General features: G+C 52.6%; 8 protein-coding genes across 8 annotated transcripts; 4 read left to right on the forward strand and 4 right to left on the reverse strand.

The window, feature by feature from the left end:
• The first annotated feature begins 183 nt into the window (after positions 1 to 183).
• On the forward strand, positions 184 to 1,331 carry BO88DRAFT_443699 (rRNA-processing protein UTP11). Its single transcript, XM_025710044.1, has 2 exons — positions 184 to 290; positions 366 to 1,331. The coding sequence occupies exons 1-2, from the start codon at positions 195 to 197 to the stop codon at positions 1,167 to 1,169; spliced, it is 900 nt and encodes a 299-aa protein (XP_025563515.1). The 5' UTR covers positions 184 to 194; the 3' UTR covers positions 1,170 to 1,331.
• On the reverse strand, positions 1,300 to 4,242 carry BO88DRAFT_404730 (histidine biosynthesis protein HIS4). The gene is made up of 3 exons (XM_025706701.1): positions 3,233 to 4,242; positions 1,627 to 3,183; positions 1,300 to 1,571 (listed from the first exon to the last, which is right to left on the reverse strand). The coding sequence occupies exons 1-3, from the start codon at positions 4,074 to 4,076 to the stop codon at positions 1,372 to 1,374; spliced, it is 2,601 nt and encodes an 866-aa protein (XP_025563516.1). The 5' UTR covers positions 4,077 to 4,242; the 3' UTR covers positions 1,300 to 1,371.
• An 803-nt stretch (positions 4,243 to 5,045) lies between these two features.
• Positions 5,046 to 5,814, reverse strand: BO88DRAFT_425387 (uncharacterized protein; the record flags this gene model as incomplete). The annotated part of the gene is made up of 4 exons (XM_025708827.1): positions 5,046 to 5,239; positions 5,395 to 5,467; positions 5,533 to 5,644; positions 5,696 to 5,814. 4 exons carry the CDS (start codon positions 5,812 to 5,814, stop codon positions 5,046 to 5,048), a joined length of 498 nt encoding a protein of 165 aa, XP_025563517.1.
• A 485-nt stretch (positions 5,815 to 6,299) lies between these two features.
• On the forward strand, positions 6,300 to 8,083 carry BO88DRAFT_40309 (glycoside hydrolase family 47 protein). The gene is made up of 2 exons (XM_025706276.1): positions 6,300 to 7,727; positions 7,783 to 8,083. Exons 1-2 carry the CDS (start codon positions 6,447 to 6,449, stop codon positions 8,041 to 8,043), a joined length of 1,542 nt encoding a protein of 513 aa, XP_025563518.1. The 5' UTR covers positions 6,300 to 6,446; the 3' UTR covers positions 8,044 to 8,083.
• A 1,254-nt stretch (positions 8,084 to 9,337) lies between these two features.
• BO88DRAFT_365198 (superoxide dismutase) lies at positions 9,338 to 10,151 on the reverse strand. Its single transcript, XM_025704004.1, has 3 exons — positions 10,069 to 10,151; positions 9,540 to 10,013; positions 9,338 to 9,489 (listed from the first exon to the last, which is right to left on the reverse strand). The coding sequence occupies exons 1-3, from the start codon at positions 10,111 to 10,113 to the stop codon at positions 9,376 to 9,378; spliced, it is 633 nt and encodes a 210-aa protein (XP_025563519.1). The 5' UTR covers positions 10,114 to 10,151; the 3' UTR covers positions 9,338 to 9,375.
• Positions 10,152 to 10,811: 660 nt separating this feature from the next.
• On the forward strand, positions 10,812 to 11,708 carry BO88DRAFT_339419 (oxidoreductase, short-chain dehydrogenase/reductase family; the record flags this gene model as incomplete). The annotated part of the gene is made up of 2 exons (XM_025703028.1): positions 10,812 to 10,927; positions 10,982 to 11,708. 2 exons carry the CDS (start codon positions 10,812 to 10,814, stop codon positions 11,706 to 11,708), a joined length of 843 nt encoding a protein of 280 aa, XP_025563520.1.
• Positions 11,709 to 17,081: 5,373 nt separating this feature from the next.
• BO88DRAFT_388110 (putative general amidase) lies at positions 17,082 to 19,015 on the forward strand (the record flags this gene model as incomplete). The annotated part of the gene is made up of 3 exons (XM_025704840.1): positions 17,082 to 17,400; positions 17,454 to 18,768; positions 18,852 to 19,015. The coding sequence occupies exons 1-3, from the start codon at positions 17,107 to 17,109 to the stop codon at positions 19,013 to 19,015; spliced, it is 1,773 nt and encodes a 590-aa protein (XP_025563521.1). The 5' UTR covers positions 17,082 to 17,106.
• On the reverse strand, positions 18,980 to 21,294 carry BO88DRAFT_40445 (putative pyridine nucleotide-disulfide oxidoreductase). Its single transcript, XM_025706620.1, has one exon. It carries the CDS (start codon positions 20,872 to 20,874, stop codon positions 19,159 to 19,161), a length of 1,716 nt encoding a protein of 571 aa, XP_025563522.1. The 5' UTR covers positions 20,875 to 21,294; the 3' UTR covers positions 18,980 to 19,158.
• Between the last annotated feature and the right edge of the window lie 3,880 nt (positions 21,295 to 25,174).

The following is a 25,174-nucleotide window of genomic DNA, read 5'->3' on the forward strand; positions in this document are numbered from 1 at the left end:
GAATCCAGCGGAGAAAGAAGTCGGACGGGTTGGTCGGCAACTACCCGATTGGGTTTAGTGTCCTCCAACTCCGACTTTTCATTACTTTCTATCTATCTATCTATCTATCCCCATCCTCTTTCCCTACAATCAACCAAGTACTTTTCACTCCCTTCACAAGTCTCTCCACGCAGGGAGATAAAAGGGGATTCATCATGTCTTCCATGCGCAATGCCGTCCAGCGGCGCAACCACCGCGAGCGTGGTCAGCTCGAAGGTCGTGAGAAATGGGGTATTCTTGAAAAGCACAAGGTACATACATACATATATACCCTCATACCCTTACCATCCTCAGGTATCTATGATACTGACACAATGACTGTATAGGACTACTCCCTCCGCGCGAAAGACTACAACACGAAGAAAGAAAAGATCAAGCGTCTACAAGAAAAAGTCCGCGACCGCAACCCCGATGAGTTCGCCTTCGGTATGATGTCGAATTCGTCCGCTCGGCAAGGCAAACACGGCGCCGCAGGAAATCGCGACTCGGCTGCTGCGCGCGGTCTCAGTCACGACGCTATCAAGTTGCTCAAGACGCAGGATGCGGGGTACCTGCGGACAGTCGGGGAGCGGATCCGACGACAGATGGAGAAGTTGGAGGAGGAGGTGCGGTTGCAGGATGGGATGAAGGAGATTCTTGATGGTGAGGGTGCGGAGGATAAGAAGAAGGAGGAGGTGGTGGACGACGATGATGATATGGACTTTGATTTTGATTTCGGGGATGATGATGAGGTGGACCAGAAGAAGAATAAGAAGAGCAGGAAGTTGGTGTTTGCGGATGATCGGAAGGAGCAGAGAGTGTTGAAGAAGAAGAAGTTACGGGAGGAAGATGACGATGACGATGAGGATGAGGAGGACGAGGATAATTCGTTTGGGAAGCAGATGATGAAGAAGTCGAGGAAGCAGTTGGAGGCGGAGAGACAGGCGCTTGTGGAGGCTCGTCGGGCTCGCAAGATGAGGAAGCGTGCGGCGGAGGCGCGGGTCAACAAGCTCAAGGCGCTGCAGAAGCAGTATAAAGAGATTACGGCCGCGGAGCGCGAGCTGGATTGGCAGCGTGGTCGGATGGATAATGTGGTGGGTGGCACAAATAAGAATGGTGTCAAGTGGAAGATTCGTGAGCGGAAGAAGTGATTTATTGTTCCTTTCATTTGGTTTGTGGTTTGTTTATTGTCCATACTGCTACGGCATGATTATGATTCCGCGTTGCATCGGTGGTGGGAAAAGTTCCGTGTCTACTAGAGGCGTTCGAGATACCATTAATGTACAGTGATCATCAAGACCTTTTATTGCTATGCTCATATTACATGCGTCAATCGTAAACCGCTGGTACAAATCATGCCTGCTGCTTCTTCATGTGCGCCACGCGGATGCTCACGGCCCGCTTGTGCGCATCCAGTCCCTCCACTGCTGCCAGCTGCTCCACCGTGCGAGACAGGCCCAGCAGACCGTCTGCCGTCAGGTTCGAGCTGGTGATGTGCTTGAGGAAGGATCCCAGGTTCACACCGGAGTACTGCTTGGCGTAGCCGTAGGTCGCTGTGACTATTAGCTTGGTTCACAAATTTAGTTTGAAGAGATTGGAAAGACTTACGCAAAGAATGGTTGACACCGGCAGAGTAATCGCCCACACTCTCCGGGGTCCACTGGCCGATGAACACACTACCGGCGTTCTGCACCTTCTCAACTGCCGCCTCGGCGTTCTGGATCTGCAGGATCAAGTGCTCAGGGGCGTAGTCGTTGCTGAGAGCCATGGCTTCCTCGAGGTCGCGCACAACGAAAGTGACCGAGTGCGCCAGAGAGCCCTTGACAATGTCCACACGGGGCAGAGCCTTGGCCTGAACGTCAACCTCCTTCTCGATGGCCTGAAGCTGCTCCTCGCTCAAGTCAATGGCGATGAGGATAACCTGAGAGTCCACGCCGTGCTCGGCCTGACTCAGCAAATCAGAAGCGACGAAAGCAGGGTTGGCGTCCTTGTCCGCAATCACCAGCACTTCACTGGGACCAGCGGGCATGTCAATGCTGACACCGGCGGAGGTGTCGTTGGCGACCAACATCTTGGCGGCAGTGACGAACTGGTTGCCAGGACCCAGGATCTTGTCCACCTTGCTGACGCTCTCCGTGCCGTATGCCATAGCAGCGACTGCCTGAGCACCACCGGCAAGCACGATGCTTTCAGCACCGACCTTGTGCGCAACGTAGACAATCTCAGGCGAGATGCTGCCATCCGCGCGAGGAGGAGAAGCGAAGACCAGCTTCTTGCAGCCAGCCACCATAGCGGGAACACCCAGCATCATGGCGGTCGACGGCAGAACGGCAGTACCACCGGGGATGTAGAGACCAACGCGCTCAATGGGACGAGAGAAACGAGAGCAGACCACGCCCGGCATGGTCTCCACCTTCAAGCCCTCGTTGCTGTCCTTCTGGGCGCTGTGAAACTTGGCAATGTTGGAGATACTGATGTCGATGGCCTCCTGAGTCTCGGGGGACAGCTTCATCAGCTCAGGCGGGAAAGGAGCGCTAAGCACCGGGGAGGTCAAAGAAGTGGCCTTTTCGAACTTGTGGGTGTACTTGAGCACGCCGGCGTCACCGTTCTTGCGGACGTCGTCGATAATGGGGCGAACGAGAGCGACGATGGCATCGTTGGACTTCTGAGAAGGACGCTTGAGGTAGTCCTGCACGACATTCTCGGGGGTCGAAGCGGTAACAACGCGGGTCATCTGCATGGGCTCATCGGCCTTGGGAGCGGGCTCAGCAGGCTTAGCAGGCTCAGCAGCGGGCTTCGATTCGGCCAGACCAGCCTTCTCTGCCCAAGGGCCCTTGGCATCACCCTTTCTCCTCTTCACCTTCAGACTCTTTAGGTCCAGGTTCCTCTCCACATCCTCCAGGCTGACACCCGCCGCGACGCAGCGAGTAAGAGCGAAGTAGAGAAGATCCGCAGCCTCGAAGGCAATCTCTTCCTTGGTGTTGGCGCGGCACAGCTCATCAGCCTCCTCCATGATCTTGGCCTGGGTGAGCTTGGGCTCGTTGAAAAGGCGGGCAGTGTAGGATCCGGCGGGCGCATCAGCCTTGCGGGCTTGCAGGGTCTTCTGAAGACGGGCGAGACCGTTGTAGGGGCCGAAGCAGCTGGCGGTTCCAAGGTGGCAGAAACCTTTGAAAATGGTTAGTAGGTTCAAGCGTACTGGGTACTATAGACTTACCTCTGCCAATCTGGTTAACAACAAAGACCAAGCAATCGCTGTCGCAGTCAAAGCCAACGCGGATCAGCTCCTGCACGTCTCCGCTGGACTGGCCCTTGTACCAAAGACCACGCTTCCGGCTCTGGTACACGCCTGTGCCAGTGCGGAGGGCCTCGGCAATGCTCTCGTCGTTGCTCCACACCAGTCCCAGACACGTTCCACGCTCATCGGTCACAGTGGTGGCGTACAGACCGTTGCTCTGGTCTGCGACAGCACGGGCAGCAATGAGAGAGGCGGCGACGATCTTGCCGTTGGGTTCCTTGTGCTCAAAGGTCAATGCATCGGCAGACACAACGCTGACACCGCCCTGGGCCAAGGTGTCCTTGAGCGTCTCCTCCGCGGGGGTGCTAGTGTATGTGCGGTACAAGTTCTGGGCTTCCAGGTTCATGCCAAGCTTCTCAGCGATGGCCTTGACGGCAGACGAGTCGGTCGACAAGCCAGCATCCTTGTGTTCGGTGGACTCGCCCACCCAGGTCTTGAAGGCATCCACCTGGCTCTCGGCGGCATAGACGACGAGACGTGATGAGGGGACGGACTGTTCTTGGGACAGGGCCGTCAGCTGGTTGAGGGAGATGAAGATCTTGGCAGCGCCGGCATTGAGGATATCGACGAGGTCGCCAGTGGAGGTAATGGCAGTAGCGTCAACGTAGACATCAAGGAGGCGGAAGTTGCGCTTGAGGAAGTCCTCAGCTTGAGCGAGGCTGGAAACCTTGACGAGGACGCGACCGAAGTAGGCGATCTGCTTGAGGGAGAGGCCGGAGGAGGGGGAAGCGGGGTCGTACGAGACGAGGAGGGGAGTGGCCATGATGGATCAATGAGAGGGGAACTCTCTAGGGGAATTGTTCAGGGAGAGAGAATCAGAAGTAAGATCCCCAAGACGGGGAAGAAAAACAGCAGTTGGACAACTGGGGAAAAAAGACGCGAGAGACGAGCGAGAGAAAGTGAGTCAGTCCGTCCGGGGCGGATCGGGGCAAAGATAAAGAAAGTCTCCGCCTGCAATTTTCTTCCAGTTCTTTTGCCCCGCCATCGGAGAGGTTCTCACCGCCCGCCACAAATGCCTTGCAATTGATTGGATTGGCAGTGTTGGGATGCCTTCATCCATGGCTGACGGTCGCACAGAGTTACTTCCCTTGGGCAGATGTCGGGTCTGGCCATGTTCCTGAAGCTTGTTGTAGCTTCAATGGGAAGTTTCCTTCTGATCCTGTTGGCGGGGTTGGCATGTCCCAATGAAATTCTGTGGGATCCCGTCAATTTCCTCCACCGGATTCAATTAAGTGTTATATTAATCCAGTTCAACACTAATTCCGTGCGGTCACTACGGGCCGATTAATGTCGGAGGAATTACTATGCAGCTTCAAATGAATGGGCGAATATCCTCCGAATGCTGTCACCTCCACATGTTGGCATAACTTGCGGCATTGCATCCCGCATTCGGTCGGCCCCAGTGCCGATCGGGCGCGCTATTACTACCCTATTACCTGCTCCTAGATGTCCACATTTACTTACAGCCAGCATGTCTTGAGAGACCATAAATTGACAGTCCTTTCCGGTGCCTCTTCGCTGTGCATCGCTCTATTTGAGCAGATCCAGCAGGTCGATTAAGAACAACTGGTTGAAGACAGGTACAATGGACTATCAGAGGCAGCAGCAATAACCGCGTACTGACTGTTTAGCGAGACAGCATGAAATGTGTCTAGGTTGTCATTTTCCGTAACAGTGAAGCGTGTTATGATAGCCACGTCGCGAGCAACTCGCCGTTAGGGTTGCCAGGCTATCATTCTCGGCGGCAATAGTATGAATAGCATTGAAAACAAACCGTTACTGCAGTGTCTCTTGGGTTTGTGTGAAGAGAAGCCAGGCGCAAGCTATTGTCTTCAGTCAACGTACAGTAACTATCCTTTGGGTGAGAGTCCCGAGGCAGCACCATAGCCCCTGCTTGGAAGTGACCAAGGGTCAGAGACCCTTGATCTATCCCATTCTAGGGAGAGAAGATATTCCCTTCATTCACGGAGCAAGCCAACAAAAACAGTCTGATGAAACTAGTGACCGAACCTGCCCTGCGGTGCTCATATTCGAGACGCTGCTGTTGACGTCCAGGTGGATCACTTGCAATCATGAAGCACATGCGATGTTTCTGCAAGTAGACTGGTGACCTGATGTAGTAAACTCTAACCACACAGCCGAGGACACCCCGATCTTGAAGGGTCTTGACATTTGAAAGCGGGGATATAGACAAGTACTATTTGGGGTTGTCAGCCCACGCCCAACCCCAGGCACACCTTGTCAAGGTAAGCATCTGATGCAGCTCGTGTGAGACAGGGACAAGAATATCCTATGGCTCGATCTAACCATATCGAGAACGGCCCAGAGATACTGACCCTTAGTCCAGGCGATTACCTTTGGCTTTTTCGATTTCAAACCTACTTTCCACTAGTCGGTCTGAGGTCTCCGAATCTCCAGGCGATCATCTGCCCATCCTCATCACCTGCTGTGCGGACTGACCTGCCCGAATGATCGACTAAATAGTCCTCCGTACGGGCCATCGCGATGTGACTGTGGCACCCCGCCAAGTCTCGAGTTAAATTAAGCGCCCACCCTGAAGTATCTGATGGGTATGAAGTGAGGATGGAGTACCTGCTGGGTTGCCTGCACGGCCAGCCAGGAACAAGTACCGATCACATCAGGAATACCCCTCGGGGACCAGCAGAGGAATCCACCCTTGCATGGCTGGCCCTCCAATCGGAGGCTCAGATCGGCGGTGGTGGGCCCAAAGCAGCTTAGCGGACTGGGGCTTGGCCCCGCCCAGGAACCAGGGACTGCTGGCTGCCTTTCCTCTTTGGGAAACTCCAGGGCCGCCTCCATCTTCCCCTGTGCCGTCATTGTATGCAAAGCAGTTCTTGTGTGTGTCCTTACACTGGCACTGTCGATGGAATCCTGCAACTAAACTAGTAGTCTGCGGGTCTCCCCCAAAATGGATGCAGCATAACTCTCCTTCTCAGCCTGATCCCGTCTGCTTCTCCGCATTCTTTAGCCGGTAGATCGTCTTATTTATACCCGATTCCGTCCGCTTGTTGACGTGCTCTCATTCTTGCGTCCTGTTTTCGTGGTCTGTGCAAGACCAGTTTGGTTTTTTATTCGGGTCTACTCACTCGGTTGTCACTCATTTCGCCAAACCATGCATCTACCCTCGCTTTCCTTGTCCTTGACGGCCTTGGCCATCGCCGGTCCTTCTGCCGCTTATCCTCACTTTGGCTCCTCCCAGCCCGTCCTGCACAGTAATTCCGACACCACTCAATCGCGCGCAGACGCCATTAAGGCTGCATTCTCGCACGCCTGGGACGGCTATCTCCAATACGCCTTCCCTCATGACGAGCTGCACCCCGTGTCGAATGGCTATGGCGACTCCCGGAATGGATGGGGTGCCTCTGCCGTGGATGCACTATCCACAGCCGTGATCATGCGCAATGCCACCATTGTCAATCAGATCCTGGACCACGTGGCCAAGATTGATTACTCTAAGACAAACACCACCGTGAGCCTCTTCGAGACCACCATCCGTTATCTGGGTGGCATGCTGTCCGGATACGATCTGCTGAAGGGGCCCGTGTCCGACCTGGTGCAAGACTCGTCGAAAATCGACGTGCTCTTGACCCAATCGAAGAACCTCGCCGACGTGCTCAAATTCGCCTTCGACACGCCTTCGGGGGTTCCGTACAACAACCTCAATATCACCTCAGGGGGGAATGATGGAGCCAAGACCAATGGTCTGGCTGTGACGGGTACACTGGCGCTGGAATGGACGCGCCTGTCGGATCTTACGGGTGACACCACGTATGCCGACCTGAGCCAGAAGGCCGAGTCGTACCTCCTCAATCCGCAGCCCAAGTCTGCGGAGCCGTTCCCGGGCTTGGTTGGAAGCAACATCAACATCAGCAACGGACAGTTCACAGATGCGCAGGTGAGCTGGAATGGTGGCGATGACTCCTACTACGAGTACCTGATCAAGATGTACGTGTACGACCCCAAGCGGTTCGGTCTTTACAAGGACCGTTGGGTGGCCGCGGCGCAGTCGACGATGCAGCATCTGGCGTCGCACCCCTCATCCCGCCCGGACCTGACCTTCCTGGCATCCTACAACAACGGAACTTTGGGATTGAGCTCGCAACACTTGACCTGCTTCGACGGAGGTAGCTTCTTGCTAGGAGGCACCGTACTGAACCGGACGGACTTCATTAATTTCGGCCTGGACCTGGTGAGCGGGTGTCATGACACGTACAACTCGACGTTGACGGGAATTGGTCCGGAGTCGTTCAGCTGGGATACCAGCGACATTCCCTCGAGCCAGCAGTCGCTCTATGAGAAAGCCGGATTTTACATCACGAGTGGCGCGTACATTCTGCGCCCGGAAGTGATTGAAAGCTTCTACTATGCCTGGAGAGTTACCGGGCAGGAAACAGTAAGTCTTGGCCTCCTCATTCTTTAGGGTAAATAGTAACTAACAGTGTTATCAGTACCGGGATTGGATCTGGAGCGCATTCAGCGCCGTCAATGACTACTGCCGCACCAGCTCTGGATTTTCAGGTCTGACGGACGTGAACGCGGCCAACGGCGGCAGCCGGTACGACAACCAGGAGAGTTTCCTGTTTGCCGAGGTGATGAAATACTCGTACATGGCGTTTGCAGAGGATGCGGCCTGGCAAGTGCAGCCCGGCAGCGGGAACCAATTTGTGTTCAACACCGAGGCGCATCCAGTGCGGGTGAGTAGTACATAAATGGGTAGACATTGTTAGAGATGTGTATGGTATCAATAGAGACATGGCATTCAGCAGAATACTCTCTGCCTTGTTCTAATTATACTCTAGACAAGAAACCCCCGCAAACTCGCTCATAGTCTCTCCCATTCTTTATCCCATTCAGTAGATCCTCAATCGATGATAGGTGGTCCACCGCCCCACCCCCATACAAAATAGTCGGTGGCGCCCCACACATATCCAAAGATGCGCACATTTGAGCAGCTTTGCTTTCAGTGGTACCTTGGTGACTGAGACGGGTCCATATCATGCTACTATCTAAGCGTTTACGTACCTTGGGGGCTAGGCAATATAGTAGACATAGAAAACTGTAGTCCCTTCTTATTTCCTCTCAATAAACAGAACATCTTCCATTTATACTCTCCTTTCTTCTCTCACATAAACCCACCAACACAAACTATACAGAATATCTCCCCCAGTACAGTGTGAACAAATAAACCCCCAAGGAACAAAAAATAAAATAAAAGAAAGACACTGAAGATGTGCGGTCCCTCCCGCCCAAGCTCTGGCTCTCTCATCGCTGTTATCTTCCCTTCTTCTTCATCAACCACATCATCATCAAGTTCATCATCACCGCCCTCTTCGCCTTCATCATCATCCTCAAATGACTCCACATCACCAACGACAAACCCATCATACTACCTCTTCTTCAAAAACACCAAACACCCAGCATCAGATACCCAAACAGGAAAAGAATCGACAACAACAACGAAAGCCCTCATCCGCATCCCAGACCCTCTCACTCGCAGATCATTCCGGGAGAGTGCGGCGGTGTATATGCGGATTGAGTATGCAATATCCCATCCTATTCTATTCTATCCAATTCTTTCTATTAGCTCTATTTGTGCGAATAGTTACTAACATTGTGGTGTAGAAAATACGGAGATCTCACGGTGGAGAATACATCATCCCCGTTACATTATTTCCGATTACCGATGATGAAGATGCAAGGTGGTGGGGGTGGGGATGAGGAATTTGAGGTTGCCTTGCCGGAGAGGTTGGAGTTAGGGGTCTCTGAAAGGGGGATTGTGGGGAGGTGTGTGAGGGTTGGGGTTGGGATGGATGGTGTTGGTGTTGGTGATGGGATTGGGACTGGGATTATGGATATGGGGAGGGGGGTGGTGGGGTATGATTGATCTTTTTATGATTTGTTTTGTTTTGTATTGTGGTGCGTTATATGGTTATTATAGAGATATGAAAATGGAAGAGAAGGGATGAATCAATCAATCATGTATGTGGCTGGTATAGACAGTCTGTTGATACTTGATAAATACATAGAGAGAAAGAGGCTAACTACAACTTCAACGAACCCAGTTCATCCGTACCATTCAGATACCGATGCTCTGCTTCTTCCCAGTTAATCACCTTCCAAATATTCTGCACATAGGAAGCCTTATTGTTCAGGTACTACACCATAACCATTAGCATTGATCCATGAGATTGAAAGGGATACTCACCTGCAAATAATAAGCATGCTCCCACATATCCACCCCAAACACCGGAATCGGCCCTGTCACCGGGTCCTGATCCTTCGTCGTGACAATCTCGAGGAATCCTTTCTTCCCCGAACTCACCAGCCAGCCCCATCCACTGCCCTGGATGCCCAGCAGAACCGCCTCAAACGCATCTGTGAAGTTCTTGACTGATCCCCACTGCTTCTCAATAGCGTCTTTGAGAGTCGGGGCGGATTGCTCCAGCTTAGTGGCCGGGGAGTCGTAGCGAGCCAAGTTCTTCCAGAACAGCGAGTGGTTGATGTGGCCGCCGCCGTTGAACTTGAGTTTCTGCTGGATGCTGATGAGCTGGGTGATGTCGTTGCTGTCCAGAGCGGAGGCTTGAGAGGCGAGGGCGGCGTTGAGGTTGTTCACATAGGTTTGGTGGTGCTTTTTGTGGTGGAGTTCCATGATTTGTTTGGAGATGATGGGTTCGAGGGCCTGTTGTTGTTGTTGAGATGGGGTCTAATGGGGAGAGAAGAAGGGAAGGGCTTACATCGTAGTCGTAGGGGAGGTCGGGGAGGGTGTATTTGGAAGTCATGTTGGGTGGTTTGGCTGGGTTGTGCTGTGTAGCTGTTGGATAGGTTGGGATGGCGGTGATGTTGATGAAGGGAGAAGGAGAGATGATAGATGATTCAAGAGTGAAGGATGTAAGAGGGGTATTTCAGCCATCACGACATTTTGAGGGCATTGTCATCCTACAAGGTACTCTTCTCCCACCAATCCGAGGTGGGGGATCTGTCCAGATGGGGACCTTGCTGCGCACGATTGAGCAAGTTTCGATCCCCGTCATTGGCTGTGAACAGAGAGAGTGGGATGCATTGAATGATGTCACAGAGAGACATTCTCCCTCTTTAGGAGATCTTCGCTGAGCACCTCATAATAGACAATTTCGAGGGAATCCCTGAGGAAATGGACTGGAGGTCGGCTTTCACTTCCATTCATCTGGATGGTGTACATAGAGGGCATCTGTACTGGCCAATCAGCATTCCCCCATCACCCATACTTGCTTCAATTCCAGACTAACCAGGAGCAGCTAGACAAGTATCTACAAGGAGTAAGGTGGTAAAATATGCGTAGTGGCCAACTGTCACATACCGTGCGGGGTTGAGATGTTACAGCCTCGGATGCTGGTCGGCAACCAAACAATTGAGCTGATGAGAGTCAATACATAACTTCTGTAGCCTCGTCTCACTCTGTCCTCGTCATAACTCTCACATCCACCGTCATTCATCCATCATGTCTGCCCCTGAACAGGTCCAGCTGGATAATTTCCCCACCATCTTCTCCCTGGAGGGAAAGGTTGCCCTCGTCACTGGAGGCTCTCGCGGTCTAGGTCTGCACACTGCCAGTGGGTAGGACAGAAGCAATCGCCCCAGAATGAACCAGGATCTTACCAATTGATCTAGTCTCCTCCAATCGGGCTGTTCCAAGGTCTACATCACCTCGCGCAAGGCATCTGCCTGCGCCGAAGCCGTTGCGGCCCTAAATGCGCTCCCCAACAAACCCCCGCACGCCACCGCCATCGCTGTCCCCGCCGACAACTCTAATATGGAGGAGCTAGACCGGCTCGTCGCAGAGGTCTCCAAGACCACCTCTCATCTCGACATCCTCTTCGCCAACGCCGGTGCAACATGGGGCGAGAAGTTTGATACCTACCCAGAGGACAAGTTTAGCAAGGTCATGGACCTGAATGTGAAGAGCGTCTTCTACACCATCCAAAAGTTCACTCCCCTGCTGACGGCACGGGCCACCCAAGATGACCCGTCGCGTGTTATCGTAACTGGCTCGACTGCAGGCATTACACTGGGCAGCCTAGGCCCCAGTGCAACCTTCAGTTACTCTGCCTCCAAGGCAGCTGTGATGCATCTCGTCCGGAACCTGGCCGTCGATTTGGGGCCCCGACACATCCTGTGTAATGCCATTGCGCCAGGATTCTTCCCGTCCAAGATGGCCAATGGCCTGATCAAGATCAAGGGAGGACTGGAGGATCTGGAACGGAGGTCACCAAACGGAAGGCTGGGCAGGAAGGAGGACATTGCGGGCTTGGTGGTCTTTCTGGCCAGTCGGGCAGCAAGCCACATGAATGGAGCTGTGATTCCCATCGATGGGGGGAACCATCTGGCGCGATTGTAATGACAATTGGGCTGAAGTATACGCGTGCGAAATGTAGAAATGGCCTGATCGTTGGACATGGATGGAAAAGTCTCTATCGCAAACGGGTGTCGCATCAAGTCACTGTTTGGACCACTGCTTCTGTTGGGTGGCAAGGAATGCTACCCTGTGCTACCAGAGAAACAGAAACAGCCATCAGGAGATTACTTTGAGTAGCGTAATTTCTCCTCTCTGATTCTGCCTACATATGGGGAGCGTCCTCGCTTCCATCTATCACCCGACGCGCATGCCTTTTCTTTTCCTTTGGTAGTAGCTCTTTATATATATGCTTGACCAGCAATACTAGTCTCTCTTTATACACCCACACCTTACTATTAGTATATACAACAGTCTTCTGAGCTTGCTTGTGAATTTTGCACCTCAGACTCATTGTCACCGTCGACATCGCCCCTCATTATATTACAGCAAACATCAAGTGACTTGCTCGATAAACCTCGAGCCTTTCTGATTTCTCAACTTTCTATTCGGAGAGAGCGTCAAGTCGACCATCTCGGGGTGTAGTCGAGTCTCGGACATAGACCGGAAGAAACCTGAGTATTCATGCACGTGGCCTTTACCACATCATGGCACGCATGATTACCATCGAAACCGACTACGGCCGTAATTGGTGAACCCCGAGCCACCACCACCATGGAAATGAAGCTCGCTTATCGTGCCTGCCCTGAGCTTCGGGTTGCAAGCCCTATGGTTTCCAGCGGCAGAGAACCACCTTGAGTTTCGAGAGTTGGAACAACATCCATTCTTAGACTCCACAAGGTCGCCAACCTCGCGTACGAGCGCAGGTGATCGTGCACAATTTCCACAACGCATCACTTCCTTTCACTGTACCATACACCCGCAGGACTGGTTCTCTCGAGAGATAGTAATTGATACGAAGACAAGGCCCGACGTGGCCTTCGTTTGGTATCTCTTTTGCTTCATTGTTCAGCACATCAGGACAAAGGGTCTCGTCGCCCAATCTTCAGCTTCGAGAATCCAAAGTACAGCAAACCAAACTGCCGAAAACGATACGAGTATGTTTAGACTCAATGTGAATGCTACCTATTCAGCAGAGCGCATCTTAAGTGATTCACCTCAGCCTGATGAGAGTATTCATCAATATGGCCTTTCGTGGCTCAGCGAGCTATACCCTGGAGGAACCCTAGTTTCTGCAAGATGCTATTATTCTGGTCACCAAGAAGTCATGGGACGTTTCAACGTCCCGGCGTCCGGTGATAGGCAAGATCAAGCCGAAAAGGTTGTGGGCACAGTAATAATCCAGTACGTGTCATGTTCCTACCTTTTCTCACCCGCCTTCTAATGAACCTTGATTGATGGTATTACCAGATGACCATTGTACTGTGAATTGTATATCGTCCCATTTGAGCGGATTCCCAAGAGCCGCAACAATATATTCGTCTCCGTACAGCGGAGGAGCAGTCGGAGTAAACTTCGGTGCCACACAAAAAGCTTCAGATGGCACGGGAAACTTCTCATCGACCACAACTGTCGCCTCTATAGCTGCTTGACCAGAACTGAGGTAATGAAAAGACGCATCGTGGAATTTCAATCCAGAAAGCAGAAATATGGTGCATATGTAAGGCTGGAACATGATGCTGTGGGGAAATTTCACTGAAACCGCAGAGTCCGATAGCTTGCTTGGATGTTTGTGGAGATCTTGATCGGCATCGGGAGAGAACTGCTATTTACAACACAATGGTCCCCTCCGGAGTATCGTCTCCGCTTGATAATCCTGTCGGTGCCTCTGTGTGGGCGGTTCGACCCAATGGAGACTATCGCTCTGGAACCACCTGCGACCCAAGACGAAGCTGAGAGTCTGCGGGCCCTTGCTGCGTGATCTCGAATCACTTCCTAGAACGATACCAGACAAAGCCGGAACGACTGTTGCCATTGGGGCTGCGATATTCTAAACAGGCAACATAAGAAGAGGACATGCAGTTCGGATGTGACGGAGGAGGATATAACGATAGGGAACTGTTTCTTCAAAGATGACGATACAGGCAACCACTTTGCTTTCCCGCAGGCCTACTAATATGGGGGGAAAGTACCGTCAAATTTGTGTCTGTCATTTGCATTTAGCGTGGTAGTCTTATGGACCACGCAAGGATACTGGATTTGCCATGTATCGAACAGTCAGTCTACCCTCCCTGCCAGTGTGCTTTGTTGGGACTGACGGCCCGTAGACACTCATATCCAACGATATGCCACATCTTTTACATGTTGCCGTCCCAAGGATTTTATAACATCTTACACATGTGGATGATAATGCTTGTAAGGGAAGGTGGATGTTGTATCCCGGTTGGACGTAAGGCCATGTATTTTCTTCTTCTCTTCCCTCCTCATGCCCCGTTGTTATTACTTTAGCTTCCCTGCACTCTGGCAGCCATGCCTACGTATCCTACTATTCTGAACCATGTGCGGCATTTTGAAACCACAGCGGTTGCGAGTGGAGCAAGTAATTGTGCTCTTGCTGTTCTGGGTGGCAGTACGAAAATATGCTGGATCATGAGAAGAGTATTGGAAGACCGCAACGGTTGTCCAGTCGCACTCTAGTGGGCCAACAACTCTGCGAATTCCCCGGTGGTCACGATGTTGCCCTGGAATTTTAAAGTGACACAGGCACTTGAAACCCAATGCTCCCTATTGTTGGTAGCTTGAGATGCATGATGTGGCAACGCCATCCCTTTTGACATGACCGTTACCAAGCTCTTCATTACTGTTGTTCCAATGCTCTTGAACCCTCATTATTCGATTTGTTTGAGCTCTGTTAGTATGCGGTGGATTTGGCATTGACAGTTTTTGGACCGGTATATAACTTCGAAGGATTACCGCTGGCACTTGACGACGTGTTTCTGGAAAAGCCAGACGAGGCACTACCTGTGGTTGTTTTTACATGGACGGTGTCACAACAGCTGAAGCTCCCAGGGACTTACCATTCCACCCAGATAATAGGACAAGCCAGGCGTCAGGAACTACTCGATGTAGACCTTGTTGCAACAGATGCGGGCGAATGCCCACAAGAAGTTCCTTGGGAGTTGAGCTGTTCAAAGACTGTGGAGCAAGCACCGTCAAAACAAAAAGCCACAATCAAATCATCCACGCTTGGCCTGTCGCTCAGTTGACAATAGACGACAATGCGGTCCAATTCGCAACCGTTAATCGACCAACAGCTGGTTCCTGAGTCACCGACACCAGCTTTCTCCGGCTAATGCCCTGACGATCACCTAGCATTCTTTTTGCTGGCCTGGTTGGATCACAGGACTGGGAAGGATAAATCAACACGCAGGGCCAGGGAAAATGCTACTCTGGGACTTCCGATGCCCGCCTCGACTTTTGTAGGTGTCTCTAGATATGTTCTTCTCATGACTGTACTAACTGTTCTAGTAATCAATTCAACCACGCCGACTCTACCTTACTGAAGTTATAAACTACCACCATGTCTACAAGTGGCTCATACGGCATTTGAACGAGCTCCAATCAAAGACAGCCACCAAAACAACTCTCCTTGGTCATCCTCTTGCCCAGCTGTGGCAGTCCTCGACCAAGTCGGAGATAGCCGAATCTACTACCCTCTTCGTGGCATGGAAGCTGGAGCGACCAATCTCCGTCGTTCCTCGTGATGACACAGACGGCTAAAAAACATGTCGACACCGGAGGATTGTAGCTGTTGAGGGCAGCAGGACAGATTTCGGTATGAGCAAGACTTGAAAGATGCGCACAAATCCTCGCGTTGCATGACAAATGCTGGGCTACGAATGCCGGAGCCCAACTTCATGTCCACATCTGAATGCGGAGTCGTGACAGCCTCGCGGCTAGGAGGTTATAGCTTCACTGATGATTCTCTCTCTATCTATGGTAGACCATAATGCGAGAGTCTATCGTGGTTCGACGGGCTATGTTGTGAGCAGTCGCGTGCCAGTTCCACCGAAGCTTTAATGCTGATTCCTTCCTTTGGCAAGTGTTTTTGCCCGACCTACTGCTTAAAGTAGGCTCAGCTGCTTCGTACGTTTCGGGCCGAACAAGAAGTTTTCTTGTCTAAGGATGGAAAGCTAGAAGAGATAGCCCATTACGACCAGGCGTCATGGGTCTATGGCGGCGAATCTGACCCTGAGCATCCGCTTTTTGATGTTGACCAGCTCGAAGAACCTGCTGAGACAGACCAATTGTGCGGGGAAAGCATTAAGACCCTAACCATGTTCTGCTCGCAGCTGGCAGGGATATATGCGACAAGGTGTTGAAATTTCATGGCTTGGGTCTATATACTATATGAGATTAATCCTCATACTCCCCTTCAGCCAAGGTATCCGAAAGTGATAATCGGCTCAAGATAATCTGGAGCCAAGCCAAAGGTCGTGGTCCCGAATCAGTGGAAGAGTCATCTCACTTCACTAAGAAGTCCTCGATTGTTGAGACACACTGTCAGTATCGAGATCGCTACCTACCTGTATGTAGGTATTACAAAGTTCCGGAAGGCTGTTTTCAGTTGAATATCAACACTCCACCAGCCTTTTCCGACTCAACATAATCTGCTGTGTCTTCTGCTCGTTTGCAAGCTGCGGAACGGATAGAGCTGGTAACACGTCCATGGTAAGTCTTCTTCTGCCTACGAGGATAAAAGGAAAAACTGGCTTACCCGTGGTAGGATACGCATTTGACGATAAGATTCCACTTCGCTCGAAACAGCGCATGTTTTCGAAGGCCACGAAGGGAATTTGGATGAGCGGCTGCTATTTGGCTATCAGGCTACCACTCATCGATGCCTCGATATTCGGTCCAAATCCGCCAAGACACCCGAAAATGACGACTTCCAGTCGTGGAGGAAGGGAGAAAGGTTTCCGCTACGGCAACACTGATTGCTTGGACGGTTATAACGACAGCAGTGACAACACTACTGTGTTTTCTTGCTGGTGGGGTGAGCTAGTAGGGGAGATCAGAATTTTGACCAGGGTCAGGAGCAATGCCTAACGGCGAGGTGATGGGACGAATAGTTGCATTCATAAATGTGAGGTGCTTCCTTATGCCTTTGCTATCGCTGCCCTGTCCTACATGTACTCTTCGCTGCACACTCGCAGCACCGAGCTACCCCTCTAAATCAACTGTAAAAAGATTTATCAGCTAGTTACCGTTTCAATTATTTCGTAGTCCATTCCTTTGATTCTTCCATAGCTATGGTACATTAAGCTTACCGATTGTTCGTATCGGTTCCTGGGCGTATTGGCCTCCCCTCACGTGGAGTCGGGCCTCGGCTGCGTTGCTTCTCCGCATTCCCCAAGTATCAATCAATAATATGTTCCCTCTTTCTCCCCTTGTCTTCTCAACCTCAATTCGCAAGTATTACCCACCAAAGCCAAGGAGCAACATGTCTGACTATCGATCTATTGCAGCTAGCAAGCAGCAGAATTTGGAATCCCTCATTCCCCCGGAATGGCGTCTCGACGCCTCACATATTCCCGCGGGGATGCTCTCCATCGCCGACTCCGTCACCAACCCTTCCTACAGCGAGAGCATCAACGTCGTTGACATCCCGCGAACCTGCGGGCTACTCACTCCTCATGAGCTGCACATCACCGAAGACTACGACATCCGCTCCCTCCTGACAGAACTCCACTCCAAACGCCTCACCGCGGAAGAAGTCACCCGCGCATTCTGCAAGGTATACCCAACTCCATGTAAGAAAATCACATCACTAACCTCACCTCATCTCAGCGCGCCGCAATCGCCCAACAACTCTCTCGCTGTCTCTCCGAGCCTCTCTTCACCCAAGCCCTCGCCCGTGCCCGCACTCTCGACACCCACCTCCGCACCACGAACACCCCTATCGGCCCGTTCCACGGCCTCCCCATCTCTGTCAAAGACACCTTCCATATCACCGGCGTCGACGCAACCAACGGCCTCGCCGCCCTCGCCTTCCACCCCTCCACCAAAGACGCCGACCTCGTCACCCTCCTCCAATCCCTCGGCGCCATCATCATCACCAAAACCAACGTCCCCCAAACCGTCTCCACCCTCGACACCGCAAACCACCTCTTCGGCCGCACCCTGAACCCCCTCAACCGCCGCCTAACCGTCGGCGGCAGCACCGGCGGCGAAGCCGCCCTCCTAGCCCTCCGCGGCACCACCCTCAGCTTCGGCACCGACATCGGCGGCAGCGTACGCATCCCGCCCATGTGCGTAGGCAAGTACGGCTTCAAGCCCAGCCACGGCCGACTACCATTCGGCGGCCAGCAAGAGAGCGGACACCTGCCGGCGAAGAACCGGATCGCATTGCAGCCCGTGGCAGGCGTGATGGGTCACTCCGTCGAAGACATAGGGTTAGCATTGCGGGAGATCGTGCCTAGGGCAGAGCTGTTCGGAGAGGACTGTATACCCGGTCACTGGGGACCTTCATCATCATTCTCCCTATCACCAACCAAGCAGAAACAGAAACTAACCATTGGAATCCTCCGCACCGACGGCCTCGTCGAACCCCTCCCACCTATCTGCAACATCCTCAACGAAGTCGCTACCATTCTCCGCCATCATGACATCGACCTCATCGACCTCCCCACCCCACCCGCCCTCCGCAAATGCCAAACCATCGCCAACAAACTCATGGGCATCGACGGCGGTAACCCCATGCACGACCTCCTCGAGCAGACCAACGAGCCCCTGATCCCCTGGCTCCAGGGCCGCTCGAAGCGCCGCAACCCCCTCACGGTACCGGAGCTATGCGAGCTGCAGCATCAACGAGCACAGGTCCAGCGCGAGATGATGAACATGTGGACGTATACCTCCCCGACAGATAACCAAGGAAACGAGAAGACGAAGAGGAGAATAGACGCAATCATCCACCCCGTCGCACCACACCCTGTACCCGAACACGACAAATATAATGCAGTCGGGTATACCTCGTCCTGGGTACTGTTGGATTACCCAGCGGGAGTAGTGCCGGTGCGGAAGGTGAAGATGGAGGATTTGGAGGTGGGGAGGGAGATGAAGGATCCGGTGAGGGGGAGCTGGGATGCGAAGAATAGGGAGTTGTGTATGTTGTCCCCATTCCCCAATTTTTTATGATATTGTGTTTTTGGGTGTTGTGATGTGCTGACCACTGTATGATGGATGCAGGGGACGAGAAACTCGTCGATAGACGCATGTATCTTGATTCGCCGCTTAGCGTGCAGGTCATTACCCCCCGATTGCATGATTATGAGCTGGTCGTGGCGATGGGGGTGGTTGATCGGGCTGTGAAGGAGTATTATTCTAGAACTACGGATACAGCGAAGCTATAGATAGTAGATATCACGAAACATCTCCTAAATATATACCTGTATATACATACTACCAACCTACACACCACCCCCATCTTCTTAAGAGCAGAGATAAGATAGAGAAAACAAAAACCCAGGTAGAGAAAAAGGGGAAAGAAAAGAGGTTAATACCTCGAAACATCCCTCCCAAAAATCTGATTGAGCAACCACCTGAACCCAACCCTCAATTTATTCCTCCAACTAATACTCATGGTCAAATATGCCGAATTCCACACCACCCAAGCCATCCGTCCCGTCAACCCCTCGGGCAAATACCTCCCACCATCCTCCTTACTATCATGCGGGATCTGCATCAACGCCTTCGCATCGCCGATATACGCCAACGTCCCCATGTTCCGGAATGAGAAGGGCGGCGCTGTCGCAAAGTCATCTTTGTTTAGCCGCATCGCGAGCCATTTGGCTTCTTGGAAGGTTGCTTGTGCGGTTGCTGGGGGTGCGCCGGTCTCGGGCATGGCGTTGTCGCCGAGGGCGTAGACGTCCTGCAGGATTGCTGTTTGGGGAGGGTTGCTTTCGTCCGACGAGGAGGAGGAGGAGGATTCGAGTTGCACGCGGAGGTGACCGTCGACCAGGAGGGCGCCGACTTTAGGGGCTTTTTTGACGTGCCAAGTTGTATTGGTGTTGGGGGCGGTGGTGGTTGGTTGGGTGCTAGATATATCATTGGAGGTAGGGGATTTCAGAAGGGCAGAGTTGGAGGGAAACTGGTCGACGGTTGTTAGGGCGTCACGGACGAATTTGTTCATTGCATTCCCTGTAGCCCAGACGCACATGCCGACGCCGACTTCGCCTTCTTCCGCTGTGGTTAGGGTGAGGCAGCGCTTAGGGTCCATTTCGTAGGGTGGTTCAGCGCCGGGCTCGCCCCATCGGAGGCTCTGGACGTGGTGGGAGGGTTTGATCTCGATGCCTTCCTTTTGCATGGTGTCCATGGCGTATTGGGAGAGTTTCTCGTCGAACATGGAGAGGACCTTGGGGGCGATGTCGTAGAGGGTGATTCTGGGGATGCCTTTGAGGGCTGGATAGAGGGCGACGAGGTCCTTTACGATGAAGTCGCGTAAGGAGGCGGCGAGTTCCGTGCCTGTTGGGCCGGCGCCGACTATGGCGAAGTGGAGGAGGTGAGAGCGGAGCTCGGGGGAGGTGGTGGGCAGGACGGCGAGTTCGAAGCATTCTCGCACCCGGCGACGGACTTTGCGCGCGTCTCCGATGTCTTTGAAGAAGAGGGCGTTTTCGCGCACGCCGGGGGTTTTGAAAGTCTTGGAGACGGTGCCGACGGAGATGACGAGCTTGTCGTAGGGGATGGTGAATGTTTCGCCGGTTTCCCAGGTGCGTTTGCGACTGGCGGATTGGGTGGCATTAAGTTGAAATTCCTCGTCTTCGCTGGTCCGGGGTGTTTCGGTCACGCCGCTTTTCACGACGGTGGCTTCGCAGGTGATGGTTTTGTCGGCGAAGTTGACAGATCGCGCGGCGGCTTGGATGAAATCGACTTTTGAGGAAGGGTCGCGGATTGGTTCGACGATGTGGGAGAAATCTAGGGAGCCGCCGGCGGCATCGGTGAGGAGAGGAGTGAAGACGAAGTATGACCGAGGGGAGATGATGATGGGGTTGTATTTCTGCGGAGAGAGCTTGCGAGAGAGGTTGTAGCCGCCCCAACCGGAACCGAGAATGACAACGCGTTCTTTGTCGTGCTCTTCGCGGAATGCGGTTGAGTGACTGATCTGTGTTGCGAAAGGTCTGCTGATGGTTATGGGCTTTATGGTTGAGCGGGAGACGGAATTGAGGAAGGAGGATGGACGCTTGCAAACGACGGAGTAGCCCGGTAGCCTCATTGTGCCATTGAGCGGCAGGAATCAGTCACTCTGTATAGCTTGAGACCTTCTCTGGTGAAACTCGAGCTGGAAACAGCAGACGAAGCGTAGATATGCGATACGAAGCTCATTGTCGGGTCAGGGCTGGTGCTGAGCACATGATGATATCATTCCCGGCCAGGATGGATGGGCCGGAACGGCGCGTCACGAATATCCCCTTTGTTGGGGATACTATCCTCTTTCCGAGACATAATTTCTCTCTCTTCAGCTCAATTTCCTCCATTGCAGACATGTACACATGGTGGTCGATCTGATCCACATGTGAGTCACGGTTGGTGCGCCCGGTTCCATCCGATGGCACATGGAAGACTTTCGTCCGGAATGATAAGAGTCCATTGTTGAACGATCTGGAGCATCGGCTCGGCATCTGCTTCTCCCGTTCTAACTATAGGGATCTTCAACCTTATTTGGATTCTCGGTCTGGCCCCTAAACGGAGTCGCAACCGGGATCGCCCGAGAAAAGTGGATGTCGTTCACTTTGGCTAGTTAGGCACATGCGATGTCGGCGGATTGGAATGGAATTCCGGAATGGCATGTGTACGTACATATGGGTTGGATTAGGCGGGAGAGGTTCATGGTGGGTGACGAGTACCGAGAGATGAGAGCGAGAGAAGAAGTGGGAGAAGCTGGAGGAAAGATGGAAGTGGGAAGAGGGAATACACAAGGAGTCATGTGATAGGCACGTACTGAATGGAAAAAACACTTGAGGAGAGAATGTATTATCAACAGCTGTGCTCAAGGGAGCAACAACTGGGCTGATGGGAACTATTATACTCCTATGAAGAAATGGATGCTGTCATGCCATTCAAAAGTTCCAAGCAATTACGTCAATCCGCCGAGTGGCATGATCTGATCAACATCCTATAGCTTTTATCTACCTACGAAAATCATAAACTCATCATTCGTGTCGGTCATTGGTATCATCAACTCAATCATCCATGGGACAGCAGCACAGTCCGAGTAGTCTCTCGCGTCGACACAGGAAGCAGGCTGCCCGCAAAGTCCGTGTCCATTTCAACACTCTTCCGAGACCGACGAGCACTGAGGATCTTCTCGATCTCAAACGCCGTCGGTCTAGTATTGTCCTGCATACCAGCAGGGGATGCAGCCGCTCGTTTCTGCGACATCCATCGGCGCATTCGCCGGATGCCTTCCTGACAGACGTCTCCAATGTCATCGACAGACAGCGCAACCAAGATCAAGGGAATAGAGATGGCAAAGCCAATGCCAAACGTGTACTTGGCCACATATGGTAGATGTAGCTCGTTTGCCCCTTCGAACTCAGCCATGTTGATCGCGAAGAAGGACGTGATAAAAGACAGTGGGAGGAAAATGATGGTGACAATTGTGAAAACCATCATGATCTTTCCCTGACGCGTCGTTCCGGCCGCTTGATCGCGGGCGAACCGTGCCTCGAACGCGTTGGCATGTTTCTGCTTGAGATCCAGCAAGTCTGTAATGGAAGAATAGATTCGTTCGGCTTGTTTGTCCATCCGGTCAATATCCTTCAGGTGCATGTCGATCGTGCGCTGCTGTTCTTTGAACCGCTTCTTTACCTCATGCTGTGACCGCTGCTGCCCGTAGTAAATCTCACAAATAGCCTCCTGAAAGTCCAAAAGGACATTTTGCTGGTGTTGCAGGACTGTTCGGATCATGTTGAGCTCGTCGCGAATATCCTTGGCCTCCGAAAGAAGCTCGGTCTCTTGGCCGATATCTAGCAAGTTGTCCACAAAAAGGGGCTGCGCATCCTCTTCCTCCTCTTCTTTCAGAAACCGCTCAAAGCTGTTCTCGGCTGGCTCACCCTTGGTGAGCGGATCCCTGGCAAAGCGACTTAGCTTGCGATGGTTCTTTAGCCAATCCGATGCCTGCGCTGATGCTCGGTTGAACCGATTGAAGAGCACGGTCTCCCGGTCCGTGGCCACACCGATCGAGGCCTCGAACATGTCCAGGAATTGATACTCTTCGTCTCCCATGCGGTGACGATCGAACACGCCAGAGCAGCGGGTGGTGATAATGATAGCCAGATCGTAAACAGATCGCACCGGCTCCCGAGTCTTGGAATTAATGTCTTCAATTATACCATCGAGAACATTGAGAGGGTCATTTTTAGGCTGATCCCACCGCTGAGGGAAACTGGTCACAATCAAGTTCGTTCCTACAATCCACATCCACAGCTGGTCGACCATGAAGATTTTAGGCTCGGCCCAGGAGCGCTCGCTACCTTGCCCCTTCGTCTGATAGCGATACACAACCTGATCCTGGTCCCGAGTCTGCGTGTCGATGTTGGGGTAGAAGAATTGATCTAACGTGCGCCGTATATGCAGCGAAGAGGTGGATGACGCTAGGTGCGCGCTGATAAGAAGCTCATCTCTTGTAGGAGTTCGTGTAAGACCCGGGTGAGCAAAGTTGCGCATCTCAGCTCGTTTGATTGCTTCCTGCATCTTCTTTCTTCGCTCATCTGTTTCAAAGTGCAAATAGGGCATGAACATGCACACATTGCAGGTTGTGTGGGTTTGCTCTTTGCACAGTGAGAGCACTGGCCGGTGCCTCTCATGGGCGACAACGGATTGGTTCCTGGATTCCGGCTTTTTTAAGCCTCCGCTCTTACTGTGCTTCGTTGTGTTCTTTCCCTTCTTTCCAGGGGGCGCATTATCGTTGTGCAGATTGGGATCTGACCGGTCTCCTTTGTTGCCTAGTTTCCGGCCCCTCGGGCTGCCTCCCTCTCCTGGGGACTTCGGCGTTCCAAGAGATTGTCCATTCACCAAGATCCGGGGAGACATCACTTCCTTCTCTTCCGAGCTATCCTCCTCTCGGAGTCGTGCTGCGCGAGGGGTACTCTGACACAATGGTCGCATAAAGTGAGAATGGATTTTTTGACCGCGGTGTTGATATCGAAACGACCTTTCAAGCCCCTTAAAGCTCTCCACATCGTGGGCTCCCTCCTCGATGAATGATTTAGTGAGCAAAGCTTCGACCCAGGTAAGGTTATTAGCTGGCAGATGGATCCAGCGAAAGTCGGTCGCTCGACTGTCGGCTGGCAATGTGGTAAAGGCTTGTTTGCGCGGATTTCCTGGATCGCGCCCATAGAGCAGATTGTAAACGGACGTCTTCTTCACCCGGTTCTCGTTGTGAAAATTTCCAAAATCCACAACAGTAGCCTCGAAGCCTTCGCACGCCCCCTTTGCTTCCGGCGTAAGCGCGTCGACGTTATTAAAGGGAGCCAGGAGCGACACGATATCCCGGCGCTTGAATTGGGCTGCTCGCAGGAAGGGTGTACTGCCGAAATTGTCGCGGATCCTGGTTTTGAGGTCTTTGAATTCCATTAAGCATTCAACGATTTCCCGATGGCCTGCCTGCGCCGCCAGATGCAATGGAGTGATTCCAGTCAACAATTGGCTGTTGATCTGGGCGCCTTCCCGCAACAGTATGCGCACGATCAATTCGGCTCCTTTGTCACAGGCATTGTGAAGAGGCGTCCAGCCCCCATCACTCCTTGCGTTGATGTCTGCTTTATGCCGGAGTAAGAGTTGAACAATATCATCGCGACCATGGGAGACAGCAATGTGGAGAGAGGTCTTGTTTCTGAAATCCACTGCATTCACATCTGCGATTGGCCCCTCCGGTCGGGCAAGAAGCATCTCTGCGAATCGTAGTTTGCCCGTCGCGCAGGCCCAATGTAAAGGGGTGCGACCTAGATCATCTTGACCTTGAACCCCGTCTAGCTTGCAGCTTGTGCGTAGCAAAAGTTCGATGACATCCTCGCCCCAATCGCATTGCTTATCGGCGGCCAGATTGTGCAAGACATTCCTCTTCTTCTGGTCCTTCGCATTGACGTCTGCACCACGCGATATGAGAAGGTGGAGCACATGCCAGTGATTTTTCCATGCCGCCGTCATCAATGCAGTCCGACCTTTCTTATCCGTTATCTCCGGCGACGCGCCATAATCCAGTAGGAGCTGCACGATGCGAACGTGATTGCGCTCGACAGCGCGTAGGAGCGGTGAAGGGCGGTTATTTGCGACATCGGTCTTTGCGCCGAGAGAAAGGAGGAATTGAGTCGCTGCGATCGATCCCCGCTCACAGCTGCGCATGAGTCCGATCCGCAGGAAGTTGTCGCTGAGCTGGCCATTGTCGCGGGCCAATTCCACGACGTGTTGCAGAGCCTCGACCTGGTCGCTCTCAGCTGCTCGCAGCAGTCGCGGTTCCAGACGATCATGCCCGTCGCTCGCCATACTAGACCGTGACCTGGACATGGTATGAA

Source organism: Aspergillus vadensis, assembly GCF_003184925.1.
Source record: "Aspergillus vadensis CBS 113365 unplaced genomic scaffold BO88scaffold_10, whole genome shotgun sequence".
In the NCBI taxonomy this organism is placed as follows: Eukaryota; Fungi; Ascomycota; class Eurotiomycetes; order Eurotiales; family Aspergillaceae; genus Aspergillus; species Aspergillus vadensis.